This window comes from Fukomys damarensis, unplaced genomic scaffold, assembly GCF_012274545.1.
Source record: "Fukomys damarensis isolate Sample0158 unplaced genomic scaffold, DMR_v1.0_HiC HiC_scaffold_36, whole genome shotgun sequence".
In the NCBI taxonomy this organism is placed as follows: Eukaryota; Metazoa; Chordata; class Mammalia; order Rodentia; family Bathyergidae; genus Fukomys; species Fukomys damarensis.
This window is the reverse complement of record NW_022900948.1, coordinates 29,806,056-29,824,892: the sequence shown is the minus strand read 5'-3', so window position 1 is coordinate 29,824,892 and position 18,837 is coordinate 29,806,056. Positions and strand designations below refer to the sequence as shown.

Here is an 18,837-nt window from a genome sequence, read left to right as displayed (position 1 = left end):
CAGGATGTGGGGGCTGGGCACACACATTCATTCATTCTCCAGGCACTGCAGGGAACAAGTCAGACACAGTCCTCTGCCCTCAGTGAAGCAGAAAAAGGAGGCTAGACAATGGGGTGTAAGGAGTGTGGTGCGCCTGCTAATGGAGGAAGTGCAGGCAGCTGGGGACATCCACTTAGCTGTTGCAACAGGTGGGGGTGACAGGAATCCAGCCAGATCTCCCCAGGGAGACCAGGCTGCTCACTCAGGGCCTTAGGTCTGGAGTGCTGGCCAGTGCAGCCCCACCCTCCTGAGGGGTCTGTATCTCTCCATCCATCACTCCTTGGCTTGGCTGGACCAGGGCTAATTCTGCCCATGTCTTGCCTGCTAGCAGCACACAGGAAATGAACCAGGGCCTCTAAACAGAACCACTGTTTAGGATCTAATCAAATCCTCTCCCAAATCCAATCCAGAGCTCATAACAGGCCGGGGAAGGATGGCAGCTACTGTACCCAGAGCTCCTGCTCACACCAGGAACTCCCAGGCCCCCACACCCCACTGACTGCCCACTGGGTTTGGGGGTCGATGGTGGGCTGCTGGTGGGGACTTGCCCATTGTCACATAGCTACTCATTTCAAAGCCAGGACAGTTGACCCCAGAGGCAACCTGCAGGTCTCACGCCAATGATTCATCACATCTCATCTCAGCATCTGCCCTCAAAAACCACTTCCTGCTCTGGGGCAGTATGTGTGTGTTGGGGGTGGTCCTTGGGTTTGCCTAGGCCTCAGGGTGTCCCTTGCACAGTCAGGATTTTACAGAAAACACTGGACATAAAGCCAGAAGATCTGGGCTGAAATTGCCTCTACTTGCTAGCTATGAGGTCCCAAGCTACCTGGCTTTTTAGACCGTGAAGGGGTGAAGATGCCTCCTGCTTCTTTTCTAGAGAGCCAGGAAAGGCTTGGAAAGTATCCATGAAGCACAAGTCACTTGAGAAAAGGAAAGGCCCTTAGAATCCCTGCCCTGCCTCAAACCTCCGGGCTTGGCTTTTGCACTGGGCTGTTCCTTCAAGTTTGGTGCACTCTAGTCCCCACCTTTTGGGATCCCAGCTCCAGGCTGATGTTCCCAAACCTCAGCTGCTCAGCCGACACTCAGCTTCCTCCACCCAGCCTCAGTCCACGCTCTTCCAGGGTCTGGCTTCTTGATACCAGAGGCCAGAATCTTCCCTGCTGCCTCTGCCTATGGTTCAGGAAGCCTCCAGGCCATTCTTTTCCCTGCCTCTAATGAGACAGGTTGGGCAAAGTCTAAGAGGACAGAGGCCACAGCCAACAATGCCAGGGGCTGAGGCTACTGAGCCTGCTTCACATTTATTGGCTGGAGAACCTTGGGCTTAACCTCTCCGTGCCTCAGTTTCCTTAGCCATAACACAGGATTAAGAACACTTCCTCACAGTGCTATTAGATGAATAAATGAGCTAATGTGCATCTAGAACATGGCACTGGGCAGTCAGGCAAGCACTCAATAAATGGCAGCCATAACCACCACAGTACAGTTGGCTCTGACTGCTCCCTCCAACTTCCTCTGACTCATCTGCTGAGCCGTCCTCCACCCCACGCTGCCTATCCCTCAGCACTTGGGCTGCGTACCCTCTGTCATCTCAGAGAAGCATGCCAGCATGCCGCTCCATTAGGCACCCACCAGGCTCCTCCTCAGGCCACAGCCACCCATCCGGCCACTGACACCTCCTGGTCCACACAGCCAGCCCAGACCTTTCTCCAGATGCCACATCCCATAGGGAAGCTGTGGCCCAGTCCTCACAGTGGAGCTCCGCAGCCAACTGTTCTAGGCTCGAAGATATACAACCGGGACAGAGCACAGGTACCGTCCCTTGTCCTCACGGAGCTCACAGGCTAAAGAAGGATGCCTATCTCCAAGAACACAGAATACACACTAAACATGCCCTGAGGCGCAGCAGCGCTGCGAGGTCTGTGAGAGGGAGGAAAGGGGAGAGTGGAACAGGTGGCCTAGAGGGGTGAAGGACCTGAGAGATGACCCTGAACCAGAACAGAAGTCTGCTCAGTAGGCAGGGAAGGCTCCACCGGGGAGGAAAAATATATGCAAAGGTCCAGCCACCAGCAGCTCAGCACACACACTTGAGCAGAGTGGAGAACTCCTGTGTACCCTGTCAGTACCCCAAAATCAATGCAGCCCAGACTGAATGTATGATTTCCCTGGTCCCTTCTTCCTCTCAGGTCCCTGTGCAATGCCACCCTGGTCACCCAGCCCAGGGACCTGGATATCATTTTCTCTCCTTTTCCTTCACTGCCACCCCTTGTAGCCAATCATCAAATCCTCAGGATCATCCTTTGTCGACTCTCAGAACTCTTTCTACTGGGGGGCTACGTATGCTGGGAAAAGAAGGCAGAGGAGTACTCTGTACTTTCTGCTTAATTTCCAAACTGCTCTAAAAGATAAATGCACTGATTTAAAAAAAAAAAACAAAAAGAATCTTTTCACTCTATCCATACCCAACACCACACCACCATCCCCCACCCAGATGGTGCCAACCTCAGCGGTGGCCCAGATCATACCCTGTGCTATGGCAGGAAGGCTTCTGGTACAAATCTGAGCTTGTCACTCCTCTCCTTAAAACCTGGTGGCTCTCCAGTGCCTTGGAAATAAAACCCAAGTGCTGTAGTCCAAAAAGAACCGGGTTCTGCTCTTCCTCTATCCTCACCATGCCCCCAGCCTTAAGTGTTTGATGAGTGAATGAACGATTGCGCAATCCAGTGAAATTCACGGGACCATCTAGACACTCTCCTCAAAGTGTGGCCACTGCTAGAGAGCACTTGTGTGAAGTACAGACTCTTCAGGAACTGCTTTTTAATAAGATCCCAGGCGATTCATGTGCCTATTGAAGTTGGAAAAACACCAGACTAGGCTATTGGCTTTCAACACAGTTCATTTTAGAATCACCTGTGGAGCATTTCAAAATACCTGTATCTGGACCCCAGTTCTAGACCTAGTGGATCAGATTCCCTAAGAGTAGGGCCCAGGTATTTTCATTTTTTTTTTTTCTAACTGTCAGACAATTCTAAAGTCTACAGCCTCAGTGGATAAGGTGACGAAGGCGGAAGGGAGGTGATATGCCACAGGTCGCACAACAGAATCGGGACTAGTACCCAGGCCAGGACTGGTTCCCACGCACAGAGCTTCCTGTATGATGGGAAACAGTGCAAAAGAGAAAAGACCTAGGTCGGGGGCGGGGGGAGCTGGCAAGTCTGCTAGAGGCATCTACCCATTTGTGAGCCCCATTCATAGAGGCCCAGGGAAGGAAGAATTCGACCACAGATTGAAACCTCTCTATACCTAAAGGAGCCCATGATTCACCTGTTGGGGGCTCAGAAGGGCAGCACCCTGCAGCAGGGAGCAAACCCATTCTACTGAAAGAAAGGCTGAGGCCCAGAGACACAGCTCTCCCCAGGTCAGAAACTCCGCCAATACTCAGGAAAGGGGATTCCCTGAGGAGTGAGAAATCAGGAGACTCCCTTACTCCTGGCACTGCCACCTAACCAAGCCAGAAGGACATGCTCCAGGCAGCCTGCTGGAGACCCCCAGCAACTCCCAGATGCCTGTTTCTCCCCAGGCTGACAGGGAAAGCAGCTGCAAACTATGTTCCAGCTCTGCTGTCCTGCCACAGCCCTGCCAGGCCCATTCTTCTCTCAGGGTCTCGGACGACACTGCTTCAAGAGTGGGCCAAGGGCATCTGCACCCCATAGACCTCTTTTTCTACCTCCACTCTGAAAGGCAAGGAGTTGAAAGATGGGATTCCTGGGTGTCTTCCTGTGCTGTGGTGAAGGACGCCTGTCAGGAGAGCTCCCAGTCCTGCTCCAACCCTGGGTGCTCTGCTCAGGAACTAGCTCAGGCCAGGTATCACTGCCGCTCCCTTCCTGCCCAATACCCTCCTTCTCTGCCTCTCTGCACTGTGCCTCTTCTCCCTAATACCTCTCCCTGCTCAGGTCCATTTCCTACCTGTCCTGTGAGTCCCAGTCGGTTGCCCCTAACATCCCCCAGTTGGAGGGCTCTTGGCCCCCTGCCAGTTCCCAGCCTACCTTGCTCCCCACCCCACCCCAAATACCTACAGCAAATACTTACCAAGCCCAACCACGAGCCAAGGCCTGTGCCAAACAGCAGCAAGACTTGTCCCTGCCCTGAAGGTATCAGATCCACAGGGAACAAACTCAGGGGCCAGGTCAATTGCCTACCTGCACTCCCCTGCCTAGGGGGTTGTGGATGCCGAGAAAGACCAGCAGGGCTCTCAGCAGAAGAGGTCACAGGAAAAGTGACAGGACAAGAGGCTGCAGATAGAGACAGCACAGAATTCTGGAGGAGACACAGGTGCTCCATGGGGCACGAACAAGGTGTTGAGGAAGCTAAACCCCTCCCACCCTGAAATCAATGTGTGGCGAATGGGCCTAGGTCCCAGCTTGCTCATCTTCCTGCCCTCCCAGAGTTCCTCTACTTATTTGCATTTTCATCTTGTGCAAGTCACTTAACCTCTGTGAGTCCCAGTTCCCTTATTTGCAAAATGGGGCCAATGATACTGACCTCATAGGGTTGGAAGTGAGAGTATCATGCAAAGGCATTGCCACCGTGCCTGGTAAACAGCAGATGCTCAGTTAATGATTCCCCGATCTTTTTCATCATTATTCATCTGTTTCTTTTATTTCTAGCTCCACATTTTCTGTACTTACAGCACTAAGTAGACGCTGCCGGGCTACTTACAGGCTGGACTGTGTATTACATTTGCCGCATAACTCGGGGGATGTGGGGGGGTGGAGTGAGGGAAGTAAACCAGGACCCCCCTCTGGCGGAGCCAAAGCCCCAGGCCATGAGAGTAGAGCAGGCCAGGCAGGGAAGCCGAGAGCCGGGGGGGGGGGCACAATGCACATGGCACAGGATGCACAGAAAGTGAACTTGAGCAGGTAGACATTAGAGCACGAGTGCACACGCACATGCACGCGCCCACTCACTCACACAGCAGAAGGACTGCCTTCGTACTACCCCAGAGCTCCTTCTCTGCCCTCTTCACTTCCTTTCTCCTTGCTCCTTCCCTTTAAAAACTATTTCCTCAGAGCCCACCTGGGCCAGGCACTGTGCTGGGCACCTGAGATGGTACTAGGAGTGGCCAGCAGTACCAGGTGCAGGGCCTCTTACTCCGCGTGGTTTGTGATTTAGGATCAGAAGTCCCATCAGTGAAGAACTCCATACGCCTGGGGACCCCACCAAACTTTCTGCTTCCCAAAGACCACTTCCAAGTGGGGCTTTTATGCAATGTTCTGCGCTAGGCTGATGAAACCAAACAAGCTCTGCCAGGCCAGAAAGACCCTAGGAAAGGCACAAATAGTGCTGCAATCACGAGGCCAACATTTGGAGTCAGGCAGGCCTGAGGACAACTCCCACTCACTTCCCAACCACGTGACCAAGTCAGAGGGCCGCCTCCCTCGCTAGGCTCTTGCCAGACATGTGGAGGCAGAGCCCAGCGCGCTGCAGTGTTCAGCGCATGGCAGCGCCCTTTGCGCTGGGTGGGCACCAGGGACCAAGCCTAATCCATGCTTCCCTGCAGGGAACAGCTCAGCAAACAGGGAGCATTCTGCGAGCAGAGGTGGTGGGAAGGGAGCCCAGTGTGGTAAGAACTGGTGCCCGGAGATCAAATCAGAGCTCGAATCCTGCGTATAGGCTGCTTAACCCCTGCAAGGCTTCACTGGAAAATGGTGATACAAACACTGAGTATCCACAGCACAGAGCAGTTGGTAGACAGTCCACATAAAGGGCTGAGCAGAGAGTCTGCCACATACAAGGAGTATTCGTTATACAGTGAATGTTTAAATTTTAAAACATCTACTACCGTAAAACAATCATCCCCATTAATCTCTCTCAGAATACTCCACTCTCTTTGCGTACACCCATCCCATTGTTCTTGCCACTTTCAGAAGTTCTAGAAGCCATCTTTCATGAGTATCTTTACAAGGTATGATTAAAAAAAAAAAATACCCTCAATGCTGCTGCCAAGTGCCATCCAATGGAAAGGCAGGCTCGTAAAAACATTTCAGTGTGTCCTCACCCACCTTATGAACCAGATCTGGCACCACACAATTTCTGGCTCCTCCCCAGAGTCAATATGACCAAGAAAGGTAGGCGTTTTGAATCGATATGGGGCACTGAGGCAGTCACAACAGTGCAACTAAAGGTAATTATGAAAGAGGACTTCCAGAACTGCCTCAGAATATGACAAAAACACTGGGATAAGTGTGTTTGAAGTGGGGAGGGGTGCTTTGAGGTGGATTGGTAGCAATGTGTCTTTTACTGTAATAAATTGTTTCAAATGTAAACAGTCACTGTATTTTTTTTTCACACTTCATAGTAGATACTCAGGAAGAATTTTCAGTTCCTGTTATCATCATCAGTCTTATCAGCTCCCTTCCCTGCACCCAATACTGGGACAGGCTGCTTGATGCATTTTGACCTTTAAAACAGCCTCGAATAGGAATCTTATTTGCTGCGTGTTTCAAGGGAGGAAACTGAGACCCACATCAAAGGTCTTGAAGGCTGGGGAGGGAATGAGTCCATGCTCAGCTTTCCCCTGGGCTCAACCCTTCTGGCTCACTGTGTAACCTAGGCCACATCACTCGCCCTATGAGGATCTGTCCAGCTCTGGCTCTCAGCCAGCCCAGAAAGGTCAGATCTTCTTGAAGGTACATCAAGGACAGCAGGAGCAGAAAGGGTGACCTTTCCAGAGATACCCCTGCCTCCACTGTCTACCCCATTCCTAAAATACCTCTTTCATCAAGGCCTGTGGTGCTGGGGGCTCCGGTCAGGGGCAGAAGGTGGCAGAGAGAGAATGTTCGACCCAAGGACACTGGCATAGGCATCTGGGACTCAGCTACAATCCTGAGATTGAAGGTCACCTTCCAGGGCACCAGGCACGCTCTTGCCTCTCCACTGCCTCGCTGAGCAGATAGATGTACCTTGGTCTCTGCCAAGGTGTGACATGGGGCTGAGTTTGGTGGGTCTGCTCTAAATTCATCCTCCTATCATCCTCTACCCTGGGAGTTCCAACCTCTGGGCCTTCTACAAACCTGACTATGTTCTCCTGATCAAAACCCCTCCAAGTCATCTGGGATAAAGTTACAGCCCTTCACCCTGTGTGTTCTGGCCCTCTCAACATCACCACCACACAGTTTCCTCTTTTCCCTCCAGCCAATCCAATTCACACCTCTAAACCTGTGCCTGTGCTGCATCTCCTACCCAGGACACCTCCCTCCCTGTCCACCCGGTGAACCTCTACTCAACCTTTAAAACTTGAGCCCACCCACAGGGAAGTCCCTCCATCTGGGACAAAGATGACAGTGCTCTGTGGGAAAGGATGGTCTTTGTAATAAATTGGATACCCATCTAGGGAAAACGAGCTCTAGCCTCTGCATCACACTGCGCCAGAAAACCTGTAACAAGTGGATTTTAGATCTAAATATAAAACATAAAATGATTGAACTTCTAGAAGATGAGAGAATAGTTGGTTCTCCATATCTCAATTTAACCAACCCCAGATCAAAACTTAAAAGTTAATCTGTAGTGAAAATGTACATACTTTTCCACTGTAATTATACCCTGTATAACAGTTGAGGGTATTTGCATTGTATCAAGTATTATATATAAGCTACAGATGATTTAAAGTATATAAAAGAGCCGGGTATGGTGGCACACACCTGTAATCCCAGCAGATGGGAGGCTGAGGCAGGAGGATCACAAGTTTGAGGCCAGCCTGGTCTCTATAGTGAGTTCAAGGCCAACCTGAACTACATAGTGACACCTTGTCTCAAAAAAAAAAGTGTATGGGAGGATGTACATAGGTGATGTACAGATGCTACTCCATTTTATATAAGGAACTTTAGTGTTGGCAAACTCTAGTATCCACACAGTACCTTGGAGACAAAGACAAACTCATGAATACCAAGATACAACATAATCCTGTAAAAAAGAAAAAAAAAAGAATTCAACAAGTGCTGTCCATAAAAGGTAATGATTAACAAATTATGCCATATTAAAAGAATTTCTATCCTTCAAATATTCCCTAAAAAGAGTTAAAAAAAAAAAAAAAAGCAAGACCAGAAGTGGGAAAACATATTCACAATGTATTTGTCCAACACTGAACACATATCTAGAATATTTTTAGGCTTCTACAAATCAATCATAAAAAACAAGACAGACAATCCAGTGGGAAAATGTGAGAAATACTTGAACAAGCATTTTGCAAGTTATCTAAATAGCCGATCCATATATGTGAAGACATTCAACCTCATTAGTCATCAAGAAAACATAAATTAAAACCACAATTAGATATCACAATATCTAATGCCAATAAAGTTGGTAAGTAAGTGAACAACAGGCACTCACATATACAGCTTCAAGAGGATGTATTGGCGTCACACTTAGCAAAATTATGTGATGCTATCTACAAAAGCTAATTATGTATAACTCTATGACTCAGCAACTGCAAACCTCAGGTATTTACCTAACAGAAAGTATAATAGTGCATCGAAAGACAGGTCCAAAAATACTTGTAGCAGCACTATTTATTACAGCCTTGAATCTAAAAACAATCCAAATGTTCATCAAAAGTAGAATGGATAAACTGGTATATGGAGACAAAGAAATACCATAGAGCAAGGAGAAGGAACAAAATAGAATTCAATACAATAACCTTGATGAATCTCACTATCAAAATGCTGATGGAAAGTCAGCATAAAAGAATATCTATTCAACGATCCCATGTATATAAAGTTCAAAGTCAGGCAATAGTCGTTGATGACAGAAATCAGGACAGAGGCTGCCTTTGAGGTGATAATACCTAAAAAAGGGTGTAGGGAGGCTTCCAGGTACTAGAATGTTCTATTTCTTGACCTGGATGGGGGCTACGTGGTTGTGTTCACTTTGTGAAAATTTATCAGCTATACACTTCTAATCTTCCTGTAAGTATGACATACTTCCATTTAAAATTTATTTGAAAAATAAACAAAATCTAGGTGTGCAATGTCATCTCCTCTGCTCTCTGGTTGAAACAGTGGCTTTTCCCATCATGAGCCCCTTGCCCTTAGTACACATCTCTACTAGCACATTCCGACATTTTTTCCCTGTAAAAAGCTGTTGCTCACCACCTGTGTGCTGAATGCCTTCTCTGGGTCAGACCTTGTTGTAGTTTAGATCTAAAATGTCCCCCCAAAGTCTCATGTGTTCAGAGGTGGGACTTGAGAAGGTGACACTATCACCAATGAATTCATCCACTGATGGGCTCAGCTGAATGTGTTATTAGGAGTTGGGCATGGCTGAGGAACGTGGGCCACTAGGAGTGTGACCCAAAAGGGTACTTGGGTACATTCTTGTACCCACATCCTTCTCTTCCTCTCCCTGTGCTTCCTGGCCACCACGGATTGAGCAGCTTTCCACCATGATGTTTCTGCCTTGGAGCCAGCCAACCATAAACTGAAATTTCTGAAACTGTGAACTAGAATAAACCTTTTCTCCTTTCAGTTGCATATGTCAGGAATTGTCCCAGCAACAGAAAGCTGACTAATTCATACCCCATGCTGAGCACCTCACCTACATTGCCACATTTAGTGACAGCTACCTATGAGATAAGGTCTGACAGCACTCCCAGTGCCAGATGACCTGGAATCCATAGGCATGAAGCATTTCTAAGAGCTTTACATGAACATCTTATTTGACCAGTGAGATGAGATAGGCCACTGCCTGATGAAATGGGAGGCAGGTGAGGCTCTGGGTTTTGCCCAAGGGCACGCACTGTAAGGGGTGAGCACTACCCCAAGACCCAAGCCTATAGCCCCTACACTACAGAAGTGTTGTGAACTGGAGTGGAGAACTGCTCTTTCAATGGGCAAGTGTTGATACTACAAGATTCAGCTTCACCTCCTGCAAGAAACTTCACTGAGGTTCCTTGGCTGGATTGGATGCTTCCTGGGGGTTCCCACAGCCCCCCACCATGCCTCACTGTAGAAGGTGCACTGTCTCTATCCCTTACCTACCCATCCCTGGCACCAGATCAAAGAATGAGGGGATTTAGCTCAGTGGTTCCTCTGCCTGCCTTGAAAGCACAAGGTCCCAAGTTTGATCCCCGGTACCAAAAAAAAAAGAATGAGCCTTTTATGTCTGTACTTCCAATATCTGGCAAGAGTGTAACGCTGAACAAATGCGAAAGGCAAAGAGGAAGGGAAGAGTGCGGCAGAGAGACTGTACAGAGCCACTATCTGGATCAACTGGGAGCTCCATTAACCAAGTTCTGAGCAGGGAGGGTTTCATGTCCATGCTGGACACGAGTTACAACTTGAAAAGTGGGACAGCTGTGCCACTTTCCATTCCACAGCTTTCCCCTGGTTGTCTCCAGCCTTCTCTCCAGGTTCTTGCCAGTCATTTGGCCCCCAGAGGCTCTGACAAGCCCCCTTTCTGCCCCTCTCCACCTCTCCTGAGTGTCCCAAGGCTAACCCCAAGAACACCAGGAGAGCACAGGGAGTCCTGGCTACGTGGTGAAAAGCAGGCCCAGTTCAGTCCCATACAACTTACTGCCCACCTGGCCTCTCTAAATCAGGGACTGTAGGTAGTTCTCTGGCGAGCAGCCTGGGCCACAGTGCCAGATGCAGGCAGGCTAGCCCATGGTGAGCCAGGATAGGGGAGAAGCTCTGGGCCATCTGGGGCGGAGGGCACACCTAACAGCTCTCCATGCATCTGTAGTGATGACGTAGGAACTGCCAGAAAGAAGAGGACATCCTGGGACCCTTGCCCTTCTCTTTGGTGCCTGGAAACTCTGATCTCCCAAGAGGCTCGTGGCCTGGCACTTCTGCCTCCACTCCTACCCTGCTTCTGGATGCGTGGGTGTGGCTGGTGATATAGTGGAAGGTGGTGGTTCCCTGGGGCCGAGCCCAGCTGGCCTGCTGTGAGTGGCTCCAGCCTCTCTGGGTTTAGGGGCTGAGCCATAAGCAGGCTTGTTTATCCCTCAGAGGAATGATGGTTTTCCCTGAGCAATGACATCTTGGAAACAGCCTGGCTCCACAAACAACAACAAACCTCCCAGCTGGGGCCTGGGCCACAGCTTTCCTGAGAAGCCTTCTGCCCGGAGGCGAGGCGTCTGAGTAAAAGGTCAGAGACTAAGCCAGACTCTGGCTTTGACCCTGACTCTTGGAACCCAAGAAGAGGAGGGGGGTCTACAAAGACTTAAGATACCTAGAAGGGACCTGGCAATATCTGGTTCAGTTCCTGGTTGCCCCAAAGGGGAAACTATGCCATAAAAAGGCATATTTGCCTATGATCATCAGTGATAAGGAACTAGGGGGTGCCTTGTCTGGGATTTCTCTACCACGTGCATTGCTTTTCCAGAAAATAGCAGAGTTCTATTCAGTAAGCCCAAGGGCCCAAAAAGAAGTGTAACCGGGAAGTCCCAAGATAAAGAGTACCAAGCTGAAACTCAGGTACCCTGAGACATCCAGCTAGTGCAGTGGAAAGAGGCTTGGGCTGGGAAACCAGAGTCCAGGGTTCTGGTTCCTGCTTTGCAGCTGAGTTGCATGTAGCCTCAAGTTCTTCCTTTCCTGCCTCAGTGGTTCTCTATCAGTCTAGAAGGCAGACTCTGCCATCTCCAGGGCCTTGGAGACCAAATGGGAAGCAGTTCTCAGAATCCCCAGGGACACAGCTGGGCATGGGCATGCCCTGCCCAGCCGTGCCTGTGCTGGGAGAGCCAGCTAGACCACTGGCTGAGAACCAATGTCCCAGGTCCAGCCTGATTGACACCATCCTAAGGGAGTCCAGGAAGCTGGGTTTCATGACCCTGTAATCTGTGCAAAGGACCATGAGCATTGCATTTGAAATAGCCAGGGCTGTCCCCTCCACTCTCTATGGCTCAGACTGGGTGTGGACACCGCCCAGACCAGAATGTGCCCTGAGTAGGTTTTCTCTATGGCTTCAGCCAAGCTGACATCAACATTCTCTCATCAAAATCTGCCCCCAAGCCCTGGGCTTTATGGGCAATACCAATGTACAAAAACTAAGGCCCCTCCTAAAGGGCTCCTGGTGAGACTGTCTAGCTGGCAGTACGCACTCCCTTGCCAGGCACACATCTAGGATGGGAAGATAGAGCAGACTCAGAAACCAGAGTTTGTCTTCCTACTCTAGCTAGCCAGGGTAATTCAACACCCTGCTCCAAACAAACCCTAGGACCAGGCTGGGCCCTTGGTGGCTAAGGGATGAATAAGGCCCATAGCCTGCATACATAAAGCACAAAGCAGCCATGGGGTGCCACCACCAATGAACTTACTTGCCCTGGTTGTGGAAATGGAGTAGGTAAGTCATGGAGGGAAGAGACGTGAGGCAGATGGAACATGGAAGCTAGGAAGAAAGGCAAGAAAACTGGAAATGTAGTACCAAGTGTTTACAACCAGAAGTCCCATCAACGACTTCTGGTACAAAGTGCTGGAGAATTCCCAGCAAGGGGTCATAGCCCATCCTCATCACCATCTGCACCTCAACTGCAGGCTGAGCCCGAGCAAGCCCTACAGTGGAACTTGGCTCCCTGGAGGGCCCGCCCTGGGCTCAGCCATGCCACGTGCGAGGGCTGGGGAAGAGGGGAGGTGCCCTTGGCTGCGCACAGAGGACTCAAGGGGCCTGAGTGGAAACTTTGATGCCAGCTGCAGTGCCCTGGCTGGGATCCCACAGGAATCAGGGGGGCAAGAAGCCTTGGCAGCTCCTGCCTTCTGAAGATGCTCCTGCTTCAGCCTTCCTGAAGCCTTTCAGGGTAGGAAAAGTTTGCAAGAGTTGCTGAGGGACCTAATGGCCCTACACCAAGCCAGGCATCTCAAGACAGAAGAGTGAGATTCAGTGCTGAATCGCTTAGCTCAGGTCAGGGTAATGGCTTCCCACATGTCCTATTCTTGCTGTTCTGAGGCAGAGGTCCACCTTCCTGGTCTTGGCTCAGCCACAGACCTGCTGTTTGAACTTGGACAAGACCCCTCCCTACTCTGGGTCCAGGTTCTCCTCCCTCCAGGGCTGGGCCATTGGGTTCAAGGTTCTTGTGGACACCTGGGGACAAGAGTAGAGGTGTGGACCCTCCAAGTTGAGAAAAGAACTGGCCTCTCTTCTGTTTGCAATGACCAGCTCCGTACAGCCAGTGGGTCTCTAACCACTACTACCCCTTCCTTAAGAGTCCCAGCTGGAGCCAAGGAGCAGGTGCAGGCACTTCAAGGGGCTGTGAGCTCACCAGATAGAGAAAGCCGGCTTTGTTTCCAGCGGACATTTCTGCAAGTCTTGGGGATCAGAAGTGACTGCCCAAGGCTAACCCCAGAGACCACCTCTTTTCCTACCAGTGGAACAAGGTAAGCATTGCCATCCCAGTGCCTAATGTGAAGCCAGCATCCCTGACACAATAGTCAACACTACTGGCTGAGTGCTCCAGCCCCACAGTGTCCCGACTTCTCTGTCCTCTGTCGCCAAACATTCCTCTTCTCTCTCAGAAAGAAAAGCTGACTGGCTAGCCCAGAAGCAGGAGCAGAAGCATGATCCCTGGCTCGGCAGGGACTTTGCCCCCTAAGACACACACACACTCCCTCTCTCTCTCTCTCTCTCTCTCTCTCTCTCTCTCTCTCTCTCTCTCTCTCTCTCTCTCCCAGCGATCCAGAACAGAACACAACCAGTTTGGTCACAACATGCCTACCAATGGCTGCCCTAGGGAAGAAACAATAGAAATAGTAGAAACAGGGCACAGGGCGGCTTGGACAAGAGCCCCCTCACCCACCTCACACAGCCCTGTCACCGAGGCACCTACCCAGCACTCTCTGCAGGGACCCAGGCGACTCCTGGCTGCCGTTCCTGCCAGCCCGCCCCACCGGGTCTCCACCCCGCTCCTCCCGCGGGCAGGCGGGCCGCCGTGGCTGTGGCAGCTCCCGCGGGCGGGCGGGCTGCCGTGTCAAGCGACTGCCTTCCCCAGACAGAGCTCCTTTGTGTTGGCAGGGCTATTTATGGACTTACCCAAGTTCCCCAGGGGAGCGCTACCTGCTGGGAAAAGCAGAACCAAATGACCAGGTTCCACCTCCCACATCTAGGTAGCGTTTTCAAAACCCTTGCATCACCGTCCCTCCTCCTCTTCCTCCTCCTCCTACTTATCCTCCTCCTCTTCCTCCTTCTCCTCCTGCGAGCGCCCTTCCGAAACACACACCCTGTCCAGCCGGTCGCTACCACTCTGGAGAGAGGCTGGATTCCTTTCCTCCATCAAAGCGAAAACTCCGGGATTTCTCAAATTACTTTCACCTGAGAAGGAGCCTGGACTTGTCAAGGAAGAGTCCTCAGCCAGCTGGTCCTTCAGCCTGCGAGGGACGGAGCCAGCTCTTCGCTTACACTCTCACCAACGCTGACACTGGGTCCCCTGCCGCCAGTCCCTTGGAGCCAAGCCGGCCCCCAAAGTGCTGCTCCAGAGGAAGAGGTGTCCATCCCTCTCAGCGGCAACTCCTGCCCCTGGGATCCCGAGGCAGCTCCACCCCACACACATCCTGAGCGCTCCCCAGCTGGGGCAGCGCAAAGCCAGCGGCTGCCGCTCCCTGGCCGGACTGAACCAATCACGGAGGCTTCTCTGTCACACACCCCCACCCTCCGCGCGCCTCTCTGTCCCCGTGAGCGGCTGCAATTGAACCCAGGGTCCTGCAGGCTGCACAGCCGACCCTAAGAAGGTGGCAGCTGTCGGCACAGTCAAGTAATGGCAGCTTCAGTCCCCATCCGGCTCAGCTGGGGACACGCATTTTTACCAGGCACTTTAATGTGCCGAACTCAGGGAAAGTGAGAGGGGCAGAGAGCAAGGCTTCCTTCCCAACAAGAAGGCCGAGAGGGGCCCATTACAAGACCCAGGAGTTCGCACCACAAAAGTAGACATCCAAACGGAAAGAGGGAGGGACAATGGAAACAGCACTAGACTGTGACACAAGCTCCCCAATTCTAGTTCCAGCTCTAGCACTGGTTCACTGGGGCTCATTGAGCAAGTTCCTGCCCCTTTCTGTGCCTTGGTTTCCTCATTGCAAAATGGAGCTGATCCCCCCAACCCCACCCATCTGTGGGATTAACAGAGGGCTCAGAGAGCTGGTGCTGCCAAGCCCTGCGTCAAAAGCTTTGCCTGCATTCCTTTACTTAATCCACACCTCACCTTGGGAGGGGAAGACTCCCATGTACTGACGGCAGAGGGAGTTGCCTTGGGTCACACCACTAGGTGGCTGTGTATCCAGGATGGAACACCCCGGGTCCCACTCTGGGTGCCCACCCTCCACCACGCTGCCACCTCATCACTGCAAGAAGCGCTTTGCCAGCACAGAAGCTGCTCTCTGATGCTGTGGCTGCTTCAGCATGTTGTCTAACACCGACAAACACTCCTGGCCTAACACTCCTGGTCTCCCAGGCCAAGGCGGAAGTGTTCATGCCGTGAGCAGCTCCCACTGGAGTGGGAGGCACCCGGTGCCAGCACACCAACAACTGGGCAGAAGGAACCCCATTCTCCTATCCTTACTGCATCCCACCTCGGCCACCCCAGACCGAAGCACTGTTTCTCAGCTCTTACTCTCCTTGTTGTAGACTCAATGTCTCTGAATTCGTCTCTGCCTTCCCTGGGCCCCTTTCTGTTCTGTTACTCCATTCCTGTCTCTCTCACACTCACCTGCGCACGCAGCTATGAGAGAGCATCCCTTACCAGGGACAACAATGCATAGCAGCCATCGTCTGAGTCGGCCACTTATAAATTCCAACCAGTGTTCTCCTTGTCCCTGCACCAGGGCCAAGAAAGCCCTCACAAGGGACTGGGAACCTTCCAGATTGGAAGCTATCATCCTGAAGACTCTTGAGACTTAGGGTCCACCTTTGGCCTGGGAACTAAGCAAGGGAGTCTCTGGAAACAGCCAACTTTACTGGGGCTGAGCAATTCCCAGTGGGGCTGGCTGGCTCCTAGGACAGAATTTCTAGTGCTTGGGATGAGACCTGCAGGGTGGAGAGCCTGAGTACAGGACGCATTTACATAAGAGGTACACTGTGGCTTTATCACCACGTAACTCTGGAGCACTCCCACCAGGCAGCATGCTAGGCTTCAGGGATGTGATGAAGAACAGATAGCCTGGGCTCTGACCTCAGGAGCTGCCAGCCCAGTGCAAGAGAGACGCAGCTACACGGTCAGCTCAACCAGGCCATGATTAGACACTGCTGTGATGGGTAAGGCAGCTCTGCCCACCTGGGGTGCTGGGTACAGAACACTGCACATCAATGCACTGGACTGAGGCACAAAGAGAAGAGGGCCCGAAGCCTCCTCCTCAGGCACAGGAGATCTAGTGTCTGAGGGAAGCCTGGGGCAACCTCTGCCTCAATTCTCCTGCAGCCCCAGACACTAATAGTAGAGCCAGTGGCCCTCCCAGTGTATGGCCTGCAGCTGACAGCCAGGCTACTTACGCTGGGGAACTCTTGGAGATCTTTCACTCTTCCTACTTACAGCCAGTAAAACACAGGTACAGAGAGGGCAACTGACTTTCCCAAGGAAGCAGCGACTGGGTCGCAGGGCTGAGAACACAGATTGCTAACTCCCTGTCTAGTGCTTCATCCAAGTCTGAGCCCAGCAGAAATGACAGTGCTGCTCCCTACGGGGGAATGGGGACCTAGGGAGCAGAGAGATCCAGCTGGCCCACAGCCCCTGGGCACTCAGGGCCAGGGCCCCATTAGTTGATTGATATATTTTATGTAACACGTATTTGCCACTCCATGTCAGCACTGTTGTAAGCTTTTCTGCTTACTGATTCATTAGATCTGCAGAGCCGTATTAGATAGGATTTCTAATATCCCCATTTCACAGGGAGGTAGGGAGAGAACAAGACTTGCCTAAGGCTATATCTGAGCAGGTGCAGAGTTACAGATCGAAGCCAGCCTACTTTCCATCATGCCCTGGGCCATGGCACCTGGCAGCCTGCGGAACAGTGTAGCCCACCAGAGCTCAGAGAAGCCAAGGCTGTGCAGCCCCATCACATAAGCAAGCACCCCACTGTTCAGACCAGTTGGCAGCAGTTCCCAGGGCTGTGGCCAGAGAGGGCCAGCAGGGACCCACTTCCTATTCTGGAGGGCAGCCACTTCAGGAAGCCCTGGGCTGTTAATATGGTGGCTCACAGGTTGGGTGGGGGTCTGCAGACTCCAAGCAGAAAGACCCTCCCTGCCATAGAGCCAGCAAAGAAGCTTTAATTTGTTTCAATAACCACTGAGTCCCTCTGTGTGCTGGAGTCTGCACTAGGAGCTCAGACTGTAGAGGCAGCAGCCTCAGCCTCTGGGCCTGACTGTAGAGGTGGGAGTGGCAGCTTGCGGTACTGCAGTTAACCTCAGGTTCAAGTTCACAGGGAGCTCTGGCTTTTAGCCTGCAGAATCTAGGGTAAGTCCCTCCCCTCCTGGCCTCCATCATCCATTTCTAAAATGAGGCCAGGTCAGGGGCCCCAGCCCCACATTTCCCCTTTATAGTCAGTCAACTGACTTTATAGTCAGTCAAGCTGTCTCACTAAAGGAACTGGCTCAGTTAGTGCTATCTGGAAAAAAAAAAAAAAAAGAGTTCAAAAACTGAATGTAACTCAGCCTTGGACAAGTCACTGCAGTGTACTGGAGCCACAGTTTCCTCATCTGCAAAATGAGGCTATTACCAGCCTGCCCTGTGAGGCATGGGGAATATCTGGTATGCAGTGTGTGTCAATAAATATGAGCTGTCATTACTGTTATTGGGTTATTATTGTTGCTGTCACCCATAAATGAACAAAATTCACCTTGAGAGGGTTGTGTAAGCAGTAAAGTTCAATGTGATCTCATCTGCTGAATGGTAACACGGCAGGGCCCAACATGTTTCTGGCAAGTACTAATAGCTGATAATCACCATCATTTATTGACATCGTTTTTTTGATCAGGCCCATCTTATAGATGAGGGAACTCATTTGCAGAAAGGTTTTATGGCAAAGCAGTGGCACAAAAGGCAGTGAAACACATATTCTGCCCCTAATCTCATGTTTCCTAAATGTGCCCCTACCCTTGCCATCCTCCTCTCCTGCACCATCTTCTGAGGCCCTAGGACAATCCCAACCTGCTCGTGAGAATTTAGCTCCCAACCTCAGCAAAAAGAAGCCCACGTGCAGTGACCAGGAGACCCAATGTCACCCTATAGAACTGGCCTGGAGGACTCTGCCACTGGCTGGCTCCTGCCTCCAGCCCGGAGCATATTCATTGTCACCCCAGCAGTAGCAGCCTGACCTTGGGCAGCTGTAGCAACACAGGATGGCTGGGAGCCATGACCAGCTCCCTTCCTGGCTCCAGCCCAATCGGCCACATGCTGGCCTGAGATTTCAGGCTTTTGGGAGAAATCCTCGACCCACTGTACTTGTGCCAGCTCAGGGACCAGGCTGTGTCCTGACACCTGGGTTCCTGGGAAGTATCAGCCACTGTCTCAGCTATGCAAAGCCAGCTCCGTGGCCTTGGCTGCTAGATACAGTTCATCCCCACACTCCCCTGGGTCCACCTACTGCCTTGGGCCTGAGCCCAGGCCATCATAACAGAAGATCAGTGGAGGATGGACGGGACTGAAATGCTAATTTTGCTGCTGCCTGCTGTTAATTCTACAGCAAGACCAAGCCCTCCTCCCTCGGTTTTCTTGTCTCTAAAATGTGCACAAGCAGGGCTGGTGATTTAGCTCAGTGGTTCTGGCTCCTGCCTCATAAGTGCAAGGCCAGGAGTTCAATCCCCAGTACCAAAAAAAAAAAAAAAAAAAAA

General features: G+C 51.4%; 1 protein-coding gene across 5 annotated transcripts in view; it reads right to left on the bottom strand.

Annotated features, from left to right (window-relative positions):
* LOC104872979 (regulator of G-protein signaling 3-like) overlaps positions 1–14,619 on the bottom strand; it is a 36,866-nt gene extending 22,247 nt beyond the window's left edge. The window contains exon 1 of one of the 5 annotated variants that reach the window (XM_010639417.3): positions 14,335–14,619. Coding sequence is in view for 1 of the 5 variants with exons in the window: in XM_019209816.2 (XP_019065361.1) it covers positions 14,243–14,296 (54 nt within the window). In the remaining 4 variants the exon portion in view is untranslated. The other 4 variants (XM_019209816.2, XM_010639416.3, XM_010639413.3 and 1 more) reach the window with 4 other exon arrangements.
* Between the last annotated feature and the right edge of the window lie 4,218 nt (positions 14,620–18,837).